The sequence below is a fragment of the Trachymyrmex cornetzi genome, unplaced genomic scaffold, assembly GCF_001594075.2.
Source record: "Trachymyrmex cornetzi isolate Tcor2-1 unplaced genomic scaffold, Tcor1.1 scaffold56, whole genome shotgun sequence".
In the NCBI taxonomy this organism is placed as follows: Eukaryota; Metazoa; Arthropoda; class Insecta; order Hymenoptera; family Formicidae; genus Trachymyrmex; species Trachymyrmex cornetzi.
Window position 1 is genome coordinate 2163630 of NW_017299871.1, and position 18103 is coordinate 2181732.

Consider the following 18103-nt stretch of genomic DNA (forward strand, 5'->3'; position numbering starts at 1 on the left):
GTCCAGAAAAAAAATAGAATTGCATGAATCAGAATTTATATGCGCGGACCCGACAATCACGATGTCAGCACGTTCGCCATGAGATAATACGTGAATAGAATTCGTTAGGTCGGCGATTATTATTATACGGAAGATGAGTGGTCGAAGGCAAATAGTCCCTGTGAAGAACTCTGTACTTTTTAAAACTTTTAGAGTAAATACTCTCTGAAATCACTCACTCTTAAAGATTGAAAATCGAACCACTCTTTTCCTGCAAGATTGGCTCCATTTTCTCTTTAGAATGGAATCCACTCTAAAGAATTTAAAGAGTAAAGAAAACGACTTCCTGTCGTTTTCCAATTCGTACAAAAATTTGAATAAATCCATGAAAAAAATGATTGCCGATCCCGCCCAAAAAGTCAGAAAACCGGTTCATAATTCGCTCGCTCCGAAACACATAGTAAATTTTAACATAGTAAATTTCCTCATAGAAAATACGAGGAAATAATGAAATCGGCGCATATCCCCTCCGTCGTTGAGCAATGCGTTATCGTCGCGTGTCGACGTTAATAAGGTTCAACGGCTGCATGGAAAAAACAGTCCGGGAAAGACTATAGTACATCTACTAGTACACCTCAAAAACGTCGTGCATGCGGTCGATTCACGGCCGAGATCGGGCTTATCGCCTCCTCGCCGCTCGTACCTTGCGTTTCTCTTACGTTCCCCACCCTGGATAATGTGCGACGAGTAGCACATGCAGATATAAAAGCGAACTTACGAGGGTGCCGGATTCAGTCGCTCGCGACACGTGTGTACGATTTGACGAAGACGAGACAAAAGGAGAAGTGACAGCTTTGTATTTTGGAGCTCTTTGTGACCCTTGAAAGCGAAAGGGCGACTTTCGAGTAGGAAGGGTCAAGAAAAGCAAAGAAAGCCGCCACTGTCGCTTCAACCCCCGGGATTTCAACGATTGGCGATTAGGAAAGAGGAGACTTCGTATTCCTTTCAGCGCGTCGTATTCCTCGATCGAGGATAATTAATCTCCCAAGGATGATCTCCGCGATGAAAATGTGCTGTAAGTACGATCTCGCGTCGTAATCTCCCACGCGAGTCTCTCGCCTTAGGCAATGAAAAAAGTCTGGTAATAGCTATCAAATGTATGAGTGAAATAATTCCAATCAAATGTTTGATTAATATAACTAAGAATAATTTTACTTTTCTAAATATTTAGTATAAATATTCAAGTACCACAGCAGCGCTTGCAAAGCGTTAAAAAAGTGATTATATGCGTTTTTTTTAGCGCTTTGTTAACGCTTTGTAAACGTTGTATGCTACTTGGATATTAGCAAACGTAATATAATAATATAATCAACTGTTTTGATAACATTTATTAAATATTTATAGAAAAATAAAATTATTTTCAGTTATATTAATCGAACATTTGATTGCAATTATTTGCTTCAACATTAGCAATTACCAGACTTTTTTTCGGTGTGCGTTTTACTCCGCGTATTTACCTCTTGATTAAACGTTGCGTGTTAGTTCGATCCTATTTTTTTATTCATCGGATCATTTTTTTATTCGAAGCGATTTGCAAATTAACGATTATTTCATCGATCACGGCGGATCTTTGCGGTTGCGTCCGCAAATGATTTATGTCATTGTTATCAGAAGTTGTCGAGTACCAAAGCCGATGTAGCGGAGAAAAATATTCAGAAAAAGTCGATAATATCATTGAATGCGTCATTTTGTAATCTCTCGAGTGGATAATACAGCCACCTAAGTTATCACGATGATCTGAAAACCGCGGTATAAAAAATCCAATTGAAGTGCGTCTTGTTCCACACATGATCTCTACAGTAGCAAATTATTAATATATGTTGGCCCAATATTGGCTCAGTATATCTTCAATGTTTAATCCAATTAATGTATCGCTAATAAATTGCTATTAGAAATGTGCACATAAAAAGAATAATTTACTAAAGTGTCTAAAAATTTAGTTAGATGCAGATCTAAAAATAATTTTATTGGATCATTAAAACTTTATGTAGAACGCTCAAATGTTAAAATGACAATACAACAAAAATTTTGACATTTTAGCAGTTTAGGAATCCTACATAATTTATTTTGATAGCCTAAACAAAATTATTTGCAGGTCTGTTAAATCTAGTTAAACTTTTAGCCCGCAACTTTATACCCGCAAACTTCAACAAAATTATTCTTTCCGTGTGTAATACAAAAAGAATGATAAAATGGCGTCATACGTGAAACGGAACTATTAACTGTCGAATACAAATTAATTCGTCGTTGGTGATCTATATAAATGAACGGCAACTGTTCACTAATTCGATTTTTCCAAGGGAAAATTAACATACTTACAATAAAATAAGGTTCCTTACATTAAAGCAATTAACTAGTGCCGGCAGCCCGGCAGCAAGTGATCGGCATTCTTCATAAGCAATGTCAAACAAAAAGCTATTTTTCACATGACGTCGATTACGTAAAGTGACAATCCTCGTATAATTAATATCGATAATTTGTTTGTCGAACGTTTCGGCTAACTTCTAGTCTTCTTCAGCGGGCGTGATACACAAATTTCATACATATCTTCATCCTGGTTACACTCCAACACCAAATTTCCCATAACCAGTTAGAAAGCTGGATGGCCAACCTGTGTTTTGACCTTAAATAAAATAATTGAATATTAGAGTCGAAAGATATTAAAAAACTTACAGAAATTGCTGTGGAGATTCACCTCAGGAACACGTCAAAACGAAACGTTCGATAAATAAATTATCGATATTAATTATACGAGGATTGTCTCATATCAATCTTAAAAAACGCGCAATTATTACAGCGCCGATTCCTAAAGGTCCATGTGTAACTTGTTAATATGAAAATGAACATTTTATAAATTTTGATGAGAAGAAGTAAGGTATAAGTAACTAATATAAAAATGAAGACAGAATTATAATTGAATTATATAGTGTCAATATGTTACATACCAAATAAAATCACGCGCACAACTTCCTAAAAATTGTATCTTCCCAGAAATATGGTCGCAGTTTGCAAACATAGCTGTTGGTACTTTCTCATTCATTTAATAAAAGCAATTACACAAAAAAAACTAATTTTTATTTTATTTTATTATAAAAACAAATAATAATTTTAATGTATAAAATTAATCTTTCCGAGCCAGGGGTAGAAAATCAATATGGCGATAAATGGGGTTCACACCCCATGCTTTACTCTATACTTTATAAGTATATTAATTTAGTACAGATAATGTTGCACTCTAGCTACACAAAACGACAATTTGTGAAAAGTACTTATTAAGAAGTTATACAAGTTTAGATCTTGTTGGAGTATGTCACACTTCATCTAGTTCACTGAAGATTAATAAGTTTTATAGAGACATAGAGAAAAGTGTGAGGGAGAGAACTATAAAGTATGTCTATCATCATCCGTCAAAAACACAATACCGTCACAAACCCATACAGCACAGAAATGTACAATAACATTACTGCAACGTTTGCAATGTTATTGTAATATTACTGGAACGTACTAATTATTAACAATGTTGCTGACATAATCTGTGCTGTATAGGAAAGGATCATCGATTATTAGAAATCCCAATTTGCTAAAGCCACCGTCGCGATCCGTTGGCTTTCACGTTCGCCTGACCGCAAGAAATGCCTTGACAATCTTGACATTAATTGCGACTCGTTCGTTTGCTCAGATCACTTCCTGATATTCACGCGCGGCAGAACGTGGGGTGCTACGGTTCGCACCAGTGATTAATCGTTCCCTTTAACTGAAACGGGAACGTGGTAAAGGATCGGAGGCACAAAAAGCTACCGGAAAAGGTGAAAAGAAATCCGGAATGTTCCAATCATTGTCTCTATTTGTCGACTGTCGGTCGCACCCGAGATTTTTCTCTCACCTTTCTCTCGCGAACCTTGACAGGTGCAACCGCGTAATGAGTGACTTCCGGAAATCGTCGACTGTATCACATCCCTCTGCGGAGATCGCATTTTCTTTCACATTCCTCACAAATGGAATCATGCGAGGCACGAATATCCATTCTTGTTTATGTGACATCCATGAATCATGCGTTCGTTACGAGACTTCGACGATGCGAGCGATTACAGATCTTTTGCGAGTCGCTGTATATATTAAGTTGGACAAAAAACGCTTCTCAATTTTTTTTCAATAAATGGCTTTTGTCAAGCGTAACGTGATTATATACTCAATGAGAACGGCGTAATGAGGCTATCTGAAAAATGGCAGGAAATATAGCCGAAGAAATATTCGGTATCTTAATGTGAAGTTTTGATTTTAAATGTAAAACTTAATTTTGATTTTTTTTTTAATGTAAATCAGAAGACTCCAATTCATTATTGACGAAAAAGTTTCTGATATTTCTCTACTGTATCTTAAAATATATTTTAAGATATAATTTAATATAATACTTGAAATAATAAGTTATTCAAGAACTTTGCATACATGACGATTAATATAATAAAGTTTGTAAGTTTATATTCTCGAAAATGATTTAAACAGTACTTGGGAAAATATTATATTTTAATTATTATTTAATTTATGTCATTTTTAACTATATATTTAATACATGTTATCTAAATGCTCAAATGTCTAATACATAATTGTTTTTCAAACCATGTGCTTTTTTGCGCGCTTTCCGTTCTTCTAACACTGAACAATGAGTCATGAAATTTTCCATAAAACTTTATATATTTTCCCGTTATAAATATTTCATCCAAAATGTATATATATATGTGTTTCTTTACCTCGCACTAGAAAACACAATTTAATAACTGTAAATAAATCAAATGTCGAACAATTTTCAACAAATTCTCGCGGAGATTTAGTACTTTTCACTCTTTTGTACCTCCCAAGGGGAAAAAGTTATGCGATTGATCATCCAAGAAACACACATAAAAGTCAACAAAAAGTCAAAATGATTTTATTTTAACATCAATAAATTTTGTAATAAAAAAATCACATTAATTTGACTTTTATGACGTCAAAATAAGGTCATTCTAACTTGATTGGTGCATTCCTTGGGCAGACATCGACGATGTTTCGCGCTCGCGGTTCTTGGTTTTAACACACGACGTAAACTGGATAATTTCCGCGATGCGCTTTTGCTCTATAGTTGCTTATCACGTTAATTTTCAGACGTTTAATTACCGAGTCGTTTGTCCGAGAATAACGGAGGATCACAGGGCTGATTACAGTAATTAAATTGCGAGCGAGCGTGCCCGTCCGCTTCGCCTTGGCATCGCGGCACGGCCGCGAAAACGAACGTCTCGTTATCATCTTGACAAATCAATGTCGAAACAGTTAATAAATTACAGTAGTAAGAAAGTGCGCGGGAGGGGGGGGGGGCAATATTATCGGTAAAAAGTCTTTGTTAGCCTCTTCGGGCACTTTCCGCGTATCGCATAGATAAGATAGCGCCGGCAGCCCGGCAGCAAGCGATCGGCATTCTTCATAAGCAATGTCAAACAAAAAGCTATTTTTCACACGGCGTCGATTACGGTAAAGTGACGACCTTTTTGCATGCTGCATTGTCCACCGAATTAAAATTCTAGCTCAGTTCACGGCAATAAAAAGCTGTTGATACTGAGAAACCGCGCCTTGTTTATTGTAACCGTCGTTCACGCTTCAAATCGAAGGTTTTGATCGGAAAAACGATCTGGAAAAAAAAAACGGAGAAATTCGCGGGCTGTTGCATTTTATTGCATTTTACTGTCGCGATTAATCGTTTATTTACTGCAGAGAGACAATACAAACGGCTTGATAAGAACATTCTTACGGAGAGTCCCGATGAATTGATCTAATTGCCACTTAATAATTACTACAAAAGAAAAATATAAAGATCGATAATCTCAATTCTCACTCATCTCACGATTAATTACAGGTTTTTTTAAGGCCTTATCGATCAATCACGGTTTTTAACGATCTCAGATTTTGTATACATTTCCAGGTAAGAAGCTGAATTGTCATAATTTGACGTGAAAATTGCGTTATTTTGTTATCAAAATAACGATAAACAGAGTCAGCTTACTACCTGGGTTGTATACAACAAATAATACGAAGACATCCGTTGAAATGTATTTAATTCTATCGACATTACTTAGAACTTAGATATACACAACTTAGATATACAAACTTAGATATACGCAACAATGCATTTGTTAGAAAAATAGTCAAATAAAAAAAAATTAATTTCTTAATTTTTAAGTATAATGCTTTAAGTTACTTATTAAAGCACCCTTGAATTAAATTTAAAAAAATTCAATATGTTTCTATTAAATTCAGTTCTGAAAGGCGATGTTTACTGAAGTTATAAATACTTTTATGAGACCAGTAAACGAAATTTGATCCAACGTAATGCCGGCAACCAACGATACCGCAAACTATTGTTATTATTTTATTACTGGTATCACTTTCGTATCTCCAGGATGATAATCCGATGAGCCGTTGACAGACAGTGATATCGCAAACTCTATTTTATTATCTTCGCGCGATTTCCGGGAAGTTTTTGAAAATAATTAGGTTGATACGATTTTTTTCTTATGAATTTATGACTCCCGAGATCGATCGTTGGGTCGCATTTATCCTGCTTACTTGGATACGTGATCTCTCGCGTGTGCATGGTGCAGCACGTTTGTATAAACTTTACGCAATACATGGGAATCATGCGCCACGAAATTCGATCGCTCTCGCCGCGTTCCAGCGCTTTTGTAAATTAAGAGAGAGATTGCGTGATGTGAAGTACATGAAACATTATTTCTGATGACGCTCGTCCGTCCGACGTGTCCACCACCGGAAAACTCGTGACTTCGATTTCGCGGCCGCACGCGGCGAATGAAGTTCCAACATGGTATTTCTATTCCAGGAACATACAAATAAATTAACAAAAAAGTCGCACCAAGCTTGTGATCAGCTTGCGACTAATGTAGAATCAGCTCAATGTATTTGTTTGTATTGTTTGTGTTATATCTTTAATCTCTAATGTGATCATTAGTTACGATAAAGTATTTTTTTAAAATATGAATATTATTATACACAGAGTTGTGCGCATTATCTAAAAAAAGTAACGCGTTATCATTACCGTTACTTTCTGAAAAAAGTAATTTGTTACTAATTTTAAAAAGTAGCTCGTTACCGTTACCGTTACTTGAAAAGTAACGATTTGTTACTTTTTTTATAATTCTAAAGTAAGTTATTAGATTTTAAAATTACATTAGCTGATAATTAATTTAATACTAAATGCGAAATAAATATTCAAACTTGAAATTCTCTACTAACTAGGTTGTATACAGAGGAAGCTTTTCTCTATATTAAACTTACCTACAGTTTTATTAATTCTTTATTTTATTTAGATAATGTCGTTATTTTAATGTATTCATTTTTATAAGAATTTTTACATTGTTTTTAAACATTAATATTACCTGGTGGAAATAAATCGATGAAATCTTTATCAATAGATCTATTTATAATGAAGTATAATTCATAATGAAATGAGTCAATTGATAGAGATTTCAGCGATTTTCAGCGATTTCAACGATTTATTTCCATCAGAGTTATTATAAATATTATATGTATTTTTCAATATTTATTGTACCAAAAATTTACAGTATATATGTAATGTGAATTATATATTTTCAAAATTAGCAGTGCTTATTAGAACACAGTATAAGGTACTAAGTACAAAATACTTTTTAAGAAATTAAGAATAAATTATAAAATAAGAAAATAATAGGGAACTGAAGTAACGGTAAAAGTAACGGTTAAATTCGTTACCGTTACTGTGAAAATGTAACGACGTTACCGTTACCGTTACAGACAGAAAAAAGTAACGAAAACAGTAACGCGTTACTTCCTAACTTTGATTATACATTAGCTCATTTCTTTATTGGATATATTGATATGCAGACAGATATACACCGGATTCGTTCGAGATGCACGTGAATCCGCCTTTTCGTCCGTTGTCTCGACTCTTAGCGACTACGATCGCACGAGAGAATTATGTCACAATTTTGGCGGAAACGACACGCGGAGGAGGGCATCGCTCTATCCCTACTAGCAATTTATTGACGATACATTAGTTAAACATTGGAGACATGTTGGGCCAATAATGTGCCAATAATTGTGTGATTAGGGATGTCCTTTTAACGTAACTTTATATGAAGATCGAAAATATTTTGCACGCTTGATTCTCAATCACCGCGTCAATGTCTAGTTTCCATCGAAATCTACAATTTGGTTCCACTATGTGTGATGCAGATTAAATTGAGAATATTATTTCCATTGGAAGTAGAAGCTTTATGAAACGGGAGTGAAATAAGTACAGTCAAACACATTTAATCCGACTTAAATTCAGTTCTACGCCGCATTAGATGCTTCAGCAGAAATTAGACTATTGTTTACGCGACGTATCTTACAGTATAAATATTATAAATTAAGTAATCGGAACAATTGACTCGCAAGCGCGCGACGCACTCATCATATCTTTGTGGAGCGCGTTTTATCGTGGAGTTCCATATTGACACTTGATTAATAAATAAAGAGAAGATAAGCGCAAAGGAAACAAAGTAGTTCGAAATTAGAAGTATCATTTTGGCGTGCCAAATATATCGCACGATTAATGCGACAAAAGCGAATCGCACGTTCGTGGAGAATTGACAAAATTTTCGACGTCTATATATACCCGTTTTACTACCTATTAACATAACGATGAGACATTACGATTTAATAATGTCGATGTCGATAATTCGAGACGTTATCGTTGAATACCAATTATTCAGTCATATGACAGGAAACTGATAACATAATATAATATATACGTCATATTTATTTTTAAAATCTAATGGTATATGTATATAAGTTTTTAAAAAGTAATATCTTTAATAAATGTTAATCTATTTAATTCAATTAGGATTTGTTTAAAATAAAATTGTTTATTACACATTAATAATGTATAAACAAGCGTAATTTTCAATAATGTGAAAAATAACTATTGATGAAGAAATTTTGTTAATTGATATTTAGATGCATGGAAAATTTTCGAATCTTTCTATGTAGTTTTTATCAGTATATGTCTTGTTGCCAATGAATAATTTTATCAATGAATTATTTTACGTCTTGTTACTAATTTTAATGATAAATCATTAATTAAAGTGTTATTTAATAATATACTATAAAACTTAATTTTTTTATTTTTCCATAATATTTCATGTCTAACTGTATTTATTTTTTAAATAATTTTTCTCTGGAAACCATATAATAAACAATTTCATCACAATTCAATAATACTTTATTTTTTTAATCTGCCATTTGGGATTTGTCATTTTAATCTATCCATTTTCGACTTCGTTTTTGTATTCAGCGACCCTCTTTACAAATTAATAATTAAACAATAATAATGTGCTACTTCTTAAAGAAAGACCTCAAGGATTAAAATGAAAAAATTCTGAAATGAAAATCATCTCCACGTGTATTTAATAATCCGAGTTGCCGCGCGAGGACTGATTTAAATCGCAGTTATCGGGACGACGAAAAATAATTTCGTAAGTCCGATGATGTTGCGTTTCGCCATTTCTCCCATTAAAACGCAGCAGGTAATCCCGCGGATTTGCGTGTCTCGCGCGATCTCTGAAATCCTACAAAATCTTTGTGACAACGCGTCGTAAATCAACGTTGTGTGCGAATGTCGTAAGTTTATTTTCCGCCAATTCATATCGGAGAGGCAGCCCGGCGCGGCAAAGATATCGCGCAGATATGTCAGATATTTCGATAATGATCTGCTTTACCTGCGCTTCGATTCGTTCAAGAGTGAGGAATTCATTTTTATCCCCAGAAATCTATCAATAATATCGTTGCGAGAATAATTGTCGCTTATCTTCCTGTAATCATTCATTTTTCTCGGATAATTAAAGTTGGTGACAACTAAATCAATGATTACGTAAAATCGATTACTAAATTAATTTATCTTGTCGATATAATAGTTAAGTCATCAATATCAAGAGTTAAGTGCGTATCTTGTAAGTCCTGTAATAGTAATCCAAGGAACACACCGAGAGAAATGACTTTATTTTAACGTGAAAATCAAAATGATAATTTTTTTAATCAGATTTATTCTCGTCGATCCAATTCGTATCATACTGATGATTTTTTGTTATAAAATTTGACTGTTTATTAGCGTCAAATGAAGTCATTTTGATTTTTCCTTGACTTTTATGCGTTCCTTTCGGGAAGCCTTTAATAAGATAAGGCCTCTCGCCACCATCCAAGCAGAACAATAAGTCATTATTATAATGTCAAAATGATGTTAAAATGACTCCAGAATGATCGTTGAAAGTAATTTTTCAATCATTTCCGATTCATTTTAATGTCATTTTGACGTTATCGTGACTTGTTCTGCTTGGGTATGTGCTATCTATATATCGGGCTCGTTCGATCGAGTTTCTCCCCTTTCACGCACGTGCACGAGTGAACGTGGCGGGAATAACGAAAAAGAAACAACGGGATATCGATGAAAAAAAGGGGGAGGGGGGGAAAAGAGGAAGTGTTACGATTCGAGGTGCGCGCGTATCTGAGAAAACGATAGCGCGATGACCAGATTGCGCTACAATTGCGTCAATCGAGAACGTGTGTTGTGTGCACGGCACAAAACCAATTATATAAGTAATGTTTAATATCAATAATCGGCGAGCGCGTTTAACTTTGTTTACCGTAATGCGAGGTAAACAAAGGTTCACTATCTCGAATGTGTCGCAACGATCTCCTGATTACGGATCGAATGAGTGCGCGAGCGCACACCACTCCTTTTTTCTCCCTTTTCCTTTCTTTTCCGCCTTCGGGTGAAGGCAAACTTCCCCGACTTCAGGAATTTTTCCTGTTCCCGATTGCCATCGAGAGAGGCTACTGGGTCACCGTCTTCCGCGAAAGTGAGCCTCCCCCCTTTCCGCGTAATAACTTATAACTATCGATCAAACCGACGATCAAATCTGATGATTTTCGCAAGATATACGTCAAGATTTTCTGCGATGACGAGATTTTCGCAAGACGCGGTATATTTCCGCCGACCGCTTTTCCCAAGGCGAGAGACACTCGTGCGGTTTTCCCTGTGCATTCGCGATTCTACCACGAGGATAGTTCAGGAGATTCGGTCAGTAAGAATAATCAGATAACGAACGGAATGTGGCGCTAATCGCGAATACTTGGAATTTTCATTTATTTAATAATTATAAGCGAATAGTAGAAAATAGAATTTTCCGAGTTCCCTTCGTTTCTCCTCGCTTAGTTTCGCGTTGCACGGTCTTGCTATTTTTATACGATAAAAGTGTTTCCGACCACAAATTACAAATCTATTATCGCAAGGATTACTTCGCTGGCTACAGCCAGAAATTATCAACAATAATATATTTGAAAGGATATGCAGATATGATCGACTGATCAAACATTGTATGGCAATATGGAGATAAGCGCAAAATATAGACAAACGAAGGGAATATTCGGAGAAGCAATGTGTAAAGAGATGTATTTACAGATAACGAAGCTTCGTTTTTAATCAATTTTGAGTGGAGCTTCAACAAAGTATCAGAAGCTTTCTACAATAAGCTATTATTAAGCATTTGAGGCAGGTATTCATAATGGATTCTTAATTCGAGACGGTCTTAAGTAATGTCTTATTATTTATAATAGATATATATTTATTAGATTATAATATATGTGTGATTGACTTATGATATCTTAAGACGGACTTAAATATAAGAGCTTAAATATGAGACGTCGATTCTTATAGTTGAGATTGTTTTAAGTACAGTCTTAAGATATTATTAGCATCTTAAGACGTTACTTAAGCCAGTCTTAAAATAAGAACGGCCTTTGTCTCAAGCCATAAGAAACTGACTAGTCACAGTTGAACGTGGAAGAATAATCGACTATGAGCGATCAATTTCTTATGACTTAAGACTTAAAGTTTAATAGGTAATGACTTATCATTAGCGTTTTCAATAATATAATGGCCCATATTTTCTTGAGACGTACATTGCAAATGATGTACGCAATTTGTTAGAAATACAAGTAGCTAAGTCCTGCGATCTCACTTCTACCTCGACAAAAAAAAGCGTTCTATTACGTCAATCGTTCTCTATGTAAATAACGTGGTTAACGGGATCCAGGTAGAATTTTTACCCGTTTGCTGTCGCGATACGTGTACCCTAGATGATGTGCCTTCGAAAGCACCGACGAGGAAAGTTCGCAGCCGCGTACGAGGAAAAAATAACGATCAGTTGGACGAGTGATGATCGTCAAGCTGTCATCACTATGATAAGCAAAGGTCAAGCGAGGAGGATAGGTTTCGATCGCGAAATCGGAATTTCCAAGCAGAACACAAATCATCATGATAAAATGATGTCAAAATGATTACCAAAAGTTACCTTTCAATCGGTAATGATTTATTATATCATTCTGATATTATCGTAACTTGTTTTTGTGTTTGACATTCTCGCGGGTTTTTTCACATCAGAATAGAAATTGAGATTGAGATTGAGATTGAATCTGACCAATCTCACTTTCAATCTTTAATCTGATACTGTAAAGTGTAAACATAACCCAGGTAGAACCAAAGTCAAACACAAAATAACAAAATCAAAGTGACATCAAGTAGTCGATATTTAAAAAAATTAATTATGATGATATTCGATATATTTTTGACAATTTATAAGTAATTTTTTAATTAAAAAATAATTAAAAAATCCTTGTTAAGAATTCACCATAAAAAGTGTATCGATCAATAATATCCTTATAATCTTTTTTTTATTGTCTGCTACTTGATATCATCTTCGTATTTTATCCAGAAAAAGAGACGTCGCTTTATTATAATCCTTGTGAAATTCTCGAAGAGACGGAAGGCTGAAACGTTGACCGGAAAACGCTTCCGTTCTTCTCTGTTGCGACACAATCGAGTCGCAGCGTGCATTCACCGAGAACACGGGACATACCTCCTCAATGAGATGCGTATGTTATTGCGTTGTCGGGGCACGTGCGTGCGTATGTGCGTGCGTACGTGATCGCACGCGGGCGGACAGCCGCGGAATAGAAAACGCGTGGCCGAAGGTTCATTCACCAAATCGATAGAATCTATCGCGCGAAGGTTGAACGATGACTGTCGTTTATGAAGAAGTCCCATCGTCCTCGCATCATATCAGAAAATTCACACTTCTTTCGCAAAATATATTATCTTTAAAAATAAAGATATTGTTTGTATTATCTTTATCAGCAACACAATATTAAATTTAAAAACGATATTACAAAACCAATATTTTTTTTTTTATTAAAGTCGAGGTATATTCCTTGGAATCTCGTTTTATGAGTTGTTATTATTGCAACGTTTTACTTGAGTCACTGAGCGATTGGTAGAGTAGCAAAACCTCAAGAAATACATGGTCAACAAAAAATCAAAATGACTTTGTTTAGTATATAATAAACAAATTTTGTAAAAAGAAAATCGTCATTTTAACTTTTGGTTCCTTGGTAAAATGACGTTCTGTCCACCAAAAAACTTCGTTGAACGAGCAATTTATTCCTACAAAAAAATTGTAAAAGAAAAAAACATATCGGTGATAACGGTGAAACAAACGACAACTAATCGGATAACAAAGTCAAGATAAGTGTACGGTAAGGCGATCTAAGTCCATTAAAGCGTAAATTGTCGTGGAAAATGCGTAAATAACTTCTGTATGCACGAATAGATTAACTTATAATACCTTTAAGAGCTCCTCGACACGAGCTGGCGGGTTGCGTTTAGAATCGTCATCAAGATGCAACCAGGTGTAGTTTTATCTTTATTTTTTCGATGAACAACAAGAATAAAATGATAACTGCATCCTTAAACACAATCCTGATTATATTTGATTTGATTCTTACATTTGATTGAGTCCTAATTATATTTGTAAACAATATTAAAACAAATGATATAGAAATTTTTATTTAAAAAAATTTTAAGTAACTTTTAACAGTTTTGTGATATTTTTCATTATCTCTATAGATTCTTGTGCAACAAAAACTGTACGTTTAAAATTATGAGTAACGTAATTTTGTATGTGATTAGTACTTGCCTTAATCACATGATAAAATTAGTCGGTTAAATTTTCGGAATGACGAAATTATATTTATTTCTACCAAAGTAGAGATTAACTTTAATTTCGGTTTCCTCTTTATCATATTCGATTTCCTCTTTATCATTTTCTAAGTCTTACAAGGGAACCGTCGGAGCCGTCCTTTACCGATTTTGATGGGTATGTTGTAGAGTATAAAAAAATATTAAACCCATATTTTTTTATCAGAGTATCTCAAAGTTTAGGGGGTGGCACACATCCCCTCGAAAAATATGGATTTTATCGTTTTTTAGCAAATATCTTCGAAACTATGCAATATATAAAAAAATGTTTAATACAAAAGCTTTATGGTATTTTGTGCTCTATATAATGGTATATTCACTTTTTTTTAATATCAAAGATATTTGCTAAAAACGATAAAATCCATATTTTTCGAGGGGGTGTTTCACCCCCTAAATCTTGAGATACTGATAAAAAAAATATGGGTCTAATATTTTTTTATATTCTACAACATATATTCAAAGCCCATCAAAATCGGTGAGGGATGGCTCCAACGGTTCTCTTGTTAGAAAAACTAGAAAAAGATAAAAAGAAAGTAAATCTACATTTAGAAATGAATATCAATGACGTAGAATTTATGAAAATTGCAGGCGGCCGACTGTCGCAACGATGGATATTCGCTTTTATGGGGTTTTTGGCGATCCTGAATGCCTATACGATGAGAGTCTGCCTTTCGATCACTATTACGGAAATGGCGGTTTCGATAAAACACAATTATACAGATCAAGATACTTGCAAATATGATCTTAATGAGAAAGAATCTCTAACAAATTCGACGGAAGGGAAATACGATTGGGATGAACGTACGCAGGTAAAAGATATTTTACACGAAATCATAAATTAATGATATCAAAGTGTGCTTTCATGTCCCACCTCTTTACTTTTAGGGTAAGAGCATCACAATAGACGAAGTGTCGTTCACATGGGTATAATACAATTTTAATTGTTTTCCATAAACAATTAAATATACAACAATCGGTCTCGACACAAATATAACAGACACTTTGTCTATCCCCACACAGTACATTTTATTCCTTAGAGGGAAAAACGTACGTTTTCCTCTTGACGGTTTTAGGATGTTCTGTGTTATGAGTGTATTCTTGTGCTAAATTATTTATTATTATTTTATTTTTCTCCTTATGTTTTGCTCTTCTTTATTTATTTTTGTCTTTATTTTCATATATTTTTCTTATTTCAGGGCCTTATCCTCTCGTCCTTCTTTTGGGGCTACATCCTCACGCACATCCCGGGCGGAATACTATCTGAGAGATTCGGCGGCAAATACACCCTCGGTCTTGGCATCCTCTCGACAGCAATATTCACCTTGTTGACACCGCTAGTGGTCCAATGGGGCGATGCGGTCGGTCTGATCGTGCTGCGGGTTCTCATGGGTCTCGGCGAAGGTACGACCTTCCCAGCGTTGAATGCCTTGCTGGCGCAGTGGACGCCGCCGGAGGAGAGATCGATAATCGGTTCACTGGTATTCGCTGGTGCCCAACTCGGTACAGTGTTCGCCAACCTGGTGTCTGGCCTGATCCTGCACCAGTACGATTGGCCCATGGTCTTCTACGTGTTCGGCAGCATTGGCGTGCTGTGGTTTGTTGTGTTCACGCTAATTTGCTACAGCAACCCGTACGAACATCCGTACATCTCCGAGCGCGAGGTCAAGTTCCTACACGAACGTATGAACGAGCACACTCATACGAAACCTCCGCCCGTGCCCTGGCGGCACATGTTGCGCTCGGCACCCCTCTGGGCCCTGATCGCCGCCCAGGTCGGCCATGACTGGGGTTTCTTCACCTTGGTCACCGATCTGCCAAAGTACATGAGTAGCGTGCTTAATTACTCCATCAAGAGCAACGGCCTGGTCTCTGCGTTACCCTACCTCATCATGTGGTTCTGTAGCATAGGATCATCCTGGCTAGCCGACTGGATGATCACCAAGGGCATCATGTCGCGCACCAACGTGCGGAAACTCGGCACCACAATCGCCTCCATAGGCCCGGGAGTCTTTATTATCGCCGCCTCCTACTCCTCGTGCGACCGAACACTGGTGGTAGCCATGTTCACCATTGGCATGGCTCTAATGGGTACGTATATGTAAATTTTTATTCCTCGGATATTACTGCAATTTGCAAAGTGAACGCGAATGCATGAACCGAAGGATTCCTTTGTTTTTTTTTCAAATACATTGTTAAATATCAAAGGAGCAATGATAACCTATTTCCTTAAGTTAAATAATGTTTTGTTATTTTTAATTTCCAATGCACACATGAATATGAAAATGTAAATCGATTCATTTCTGCGGTTACTCCAACGTTTTATTCCAACGTAAATAACGTCTATATTAACGTATACACATAAATAAACTAAATTTGAGTTAAAAATACACTTCTTAAGTTAAATTGTTTAATTCGATCGTTTTTTTAGTTAAATTAACGATATATTGTATAGAAGCAGTGACAATTAACTTAAGAAATAATTAAAAATAACTCAAATTGGGTATAATTTAACATGATAAATTTAACAGGGTATATTTCTTCTTGTCTAAAGGTACCTTCTACCCCGGAATGAAAGTCAACGGGTTGGACCTGTCTCCCAATTACTCTGGCACCCTAATGGCATTGGTGAACGGAATGGGTGCCTTCACTGGGATCATCACCCCGTACATCGTCGGAGAGTTGGCACCCCAGCAAACGATGAACCAATGGCGAATCGTCTTCTGGATCGTCCTGGCTGTCTTCATCCTAACGAACGCGATCTTCGTTATGTATGCCAGCGGCGAGGTTCAGTACTGGAACGACCCTGATTTCGTCATACGAGATCGGGAGGAAAGATCGCACAAGAAGAAGGACAAAAAGGCGAAGTCGGCAGAAAAAGCATGAAAACATTGTTCACGACGCTTTTCCTCGCGGTGCCTCAGAGAGTGATTTTAACAAACGAGAAGCAACTGGATTTGTTAATAATCTCGTGATAATCACAGGACATCGTCCTTTCTCGACGTACTCTTAAGGCCCGCTCGTCGTTTCGCTACAACTTTCAACAAAGATCTCACAACCGCGTGAGGGAAAGATGCCCGAGAAAGATGCGCGTTAACACCTCTCGCTCGTAATTCTTGAATAATAATTTATGCGTGGCATTCGCTGCGTTCAGCAGAGAAAGCAGCTTTGCAACTGTTGTAAAATTCTTCAATATGATTGGTCTTGCCCTTAGTTCCTCATTGAATCTAAATGTATAAATCAATTATATTCAAGAATTTTACAACAGTTGCAAAGCTGCTTTTTCAGCCATTAAGTCGCGTGGTGCCGGAATGCATCTCGAGTTCATGTCAACTCGTATCGCGAACACTGATGTGCCGGCGAGTGTTTATACAAGAGAGCCTTTTCGTCGTGAAAGGGGAAATTGTAAATTAATGCCGATAGATCAACAGTGATTGTACATATTGCGTAGGGTTTAAGTAAATGTACAGTATAAATATAATTTAATTGAATAAAACACTGTGCGTATCTCTATCTGTATTACTCCAATCAGGTTCTTTCCGGATAATCTCAGAGAATTCGATTCAGTGTATCTTATTGCGAAAGAACGATTGGTTATATTAGCGAATTATTATCGAGCCATGCAGTCATATTTAGGCGCGGCTATCATCATTGTCTGTTTCTATACAATATGTCGTTAATTTAACTAAAACGATAGAGTTAAACAATTTAACTCAAGAATACAAATGAGGTGCTTTAAGGAATGCATATCAACCTGTCAACTTTCTATCGGTACTTTTCGCTCGATATATGCGTTGTGTACGACAGATGTGTACGACAGATATGCAGTGTACATGATATGCCGTTTTAAAGGTATACTATATAATCATGCAAAATACGACGCAAAACATTCCGCGTCATCGAATAAATAAA

General features: G+C 35.9%; 2 protein-coding genes across 4 annotated transcripts in view; one reads left to right on the forward strand and one right to left on the reverse strand.

Annotated features, from left to right (window-relative positions):
• LOC108765940 (cilia- and flagella-associated protein 52) overlaps nt 1-18103 on the reverse strand; it is a 29421-nt gene that overhangs the window by 6644 nt on the left and 4674 nt on the right. The window lies entirely within an intron of this gene.
• On the forward strand, nt 624-17327 carry LOC108765942 (putative inorganic phosphate cotransporter). 3 transcript variants are annotated; one of them, XM_018514861.1, is made up of 4 exons: nt 624-1054; nt 14783-15003; nt 15391-16282; nt 16746-17327. In XM_018514861.1, exons 1-4 carry the CDS (start codon nt 1030-1032, stop codon nt 17075-17077), a joined length of 1470 nt encoding a protein of 489 aa, XP_018370363.1. In that variant the 5' UTR covers nt 624-1029; the 3' UTR covers nt 17078-17327. The 3 variants fall into 3 exon arrangements, with proteins under 3 accessions (XP_018370363.1, XP_018370364.1, XP_018370362.1); XM_018514862.1 differs by lacking the exon at nt 624-1054 and adding an exon at nt 13647-13692; XM_018514860.1 differs by lacking the exon at nt 624-1054 and having other exon boundaries at nt 14746-15003.

Excerpts from the sequence above, each read along its gene's own strand:
- LOC108765942 (XM_018514860.1), top strand. The coding sequence starts at position 14,746 with ATGAATATCAATGACGTAGAATTTATGAAAATTGCAGGCGGCCGACTG. Across the intron at positions 15,004-15,390 it reads ATTGGGATGAACGTACGCAG|GGCCTTATCCTCTCGTCCTT; the intron begins GTAAAAGATATT and ends TTCTTATTTCAG. Across the intron at positions 16,283-16,745 it reads CATTGGCATGGCTCTAATGG|GTACCTTCTACCCCGGAATG; the intron begins GTACGTATATGT and ends TCTTGTCTAAAG.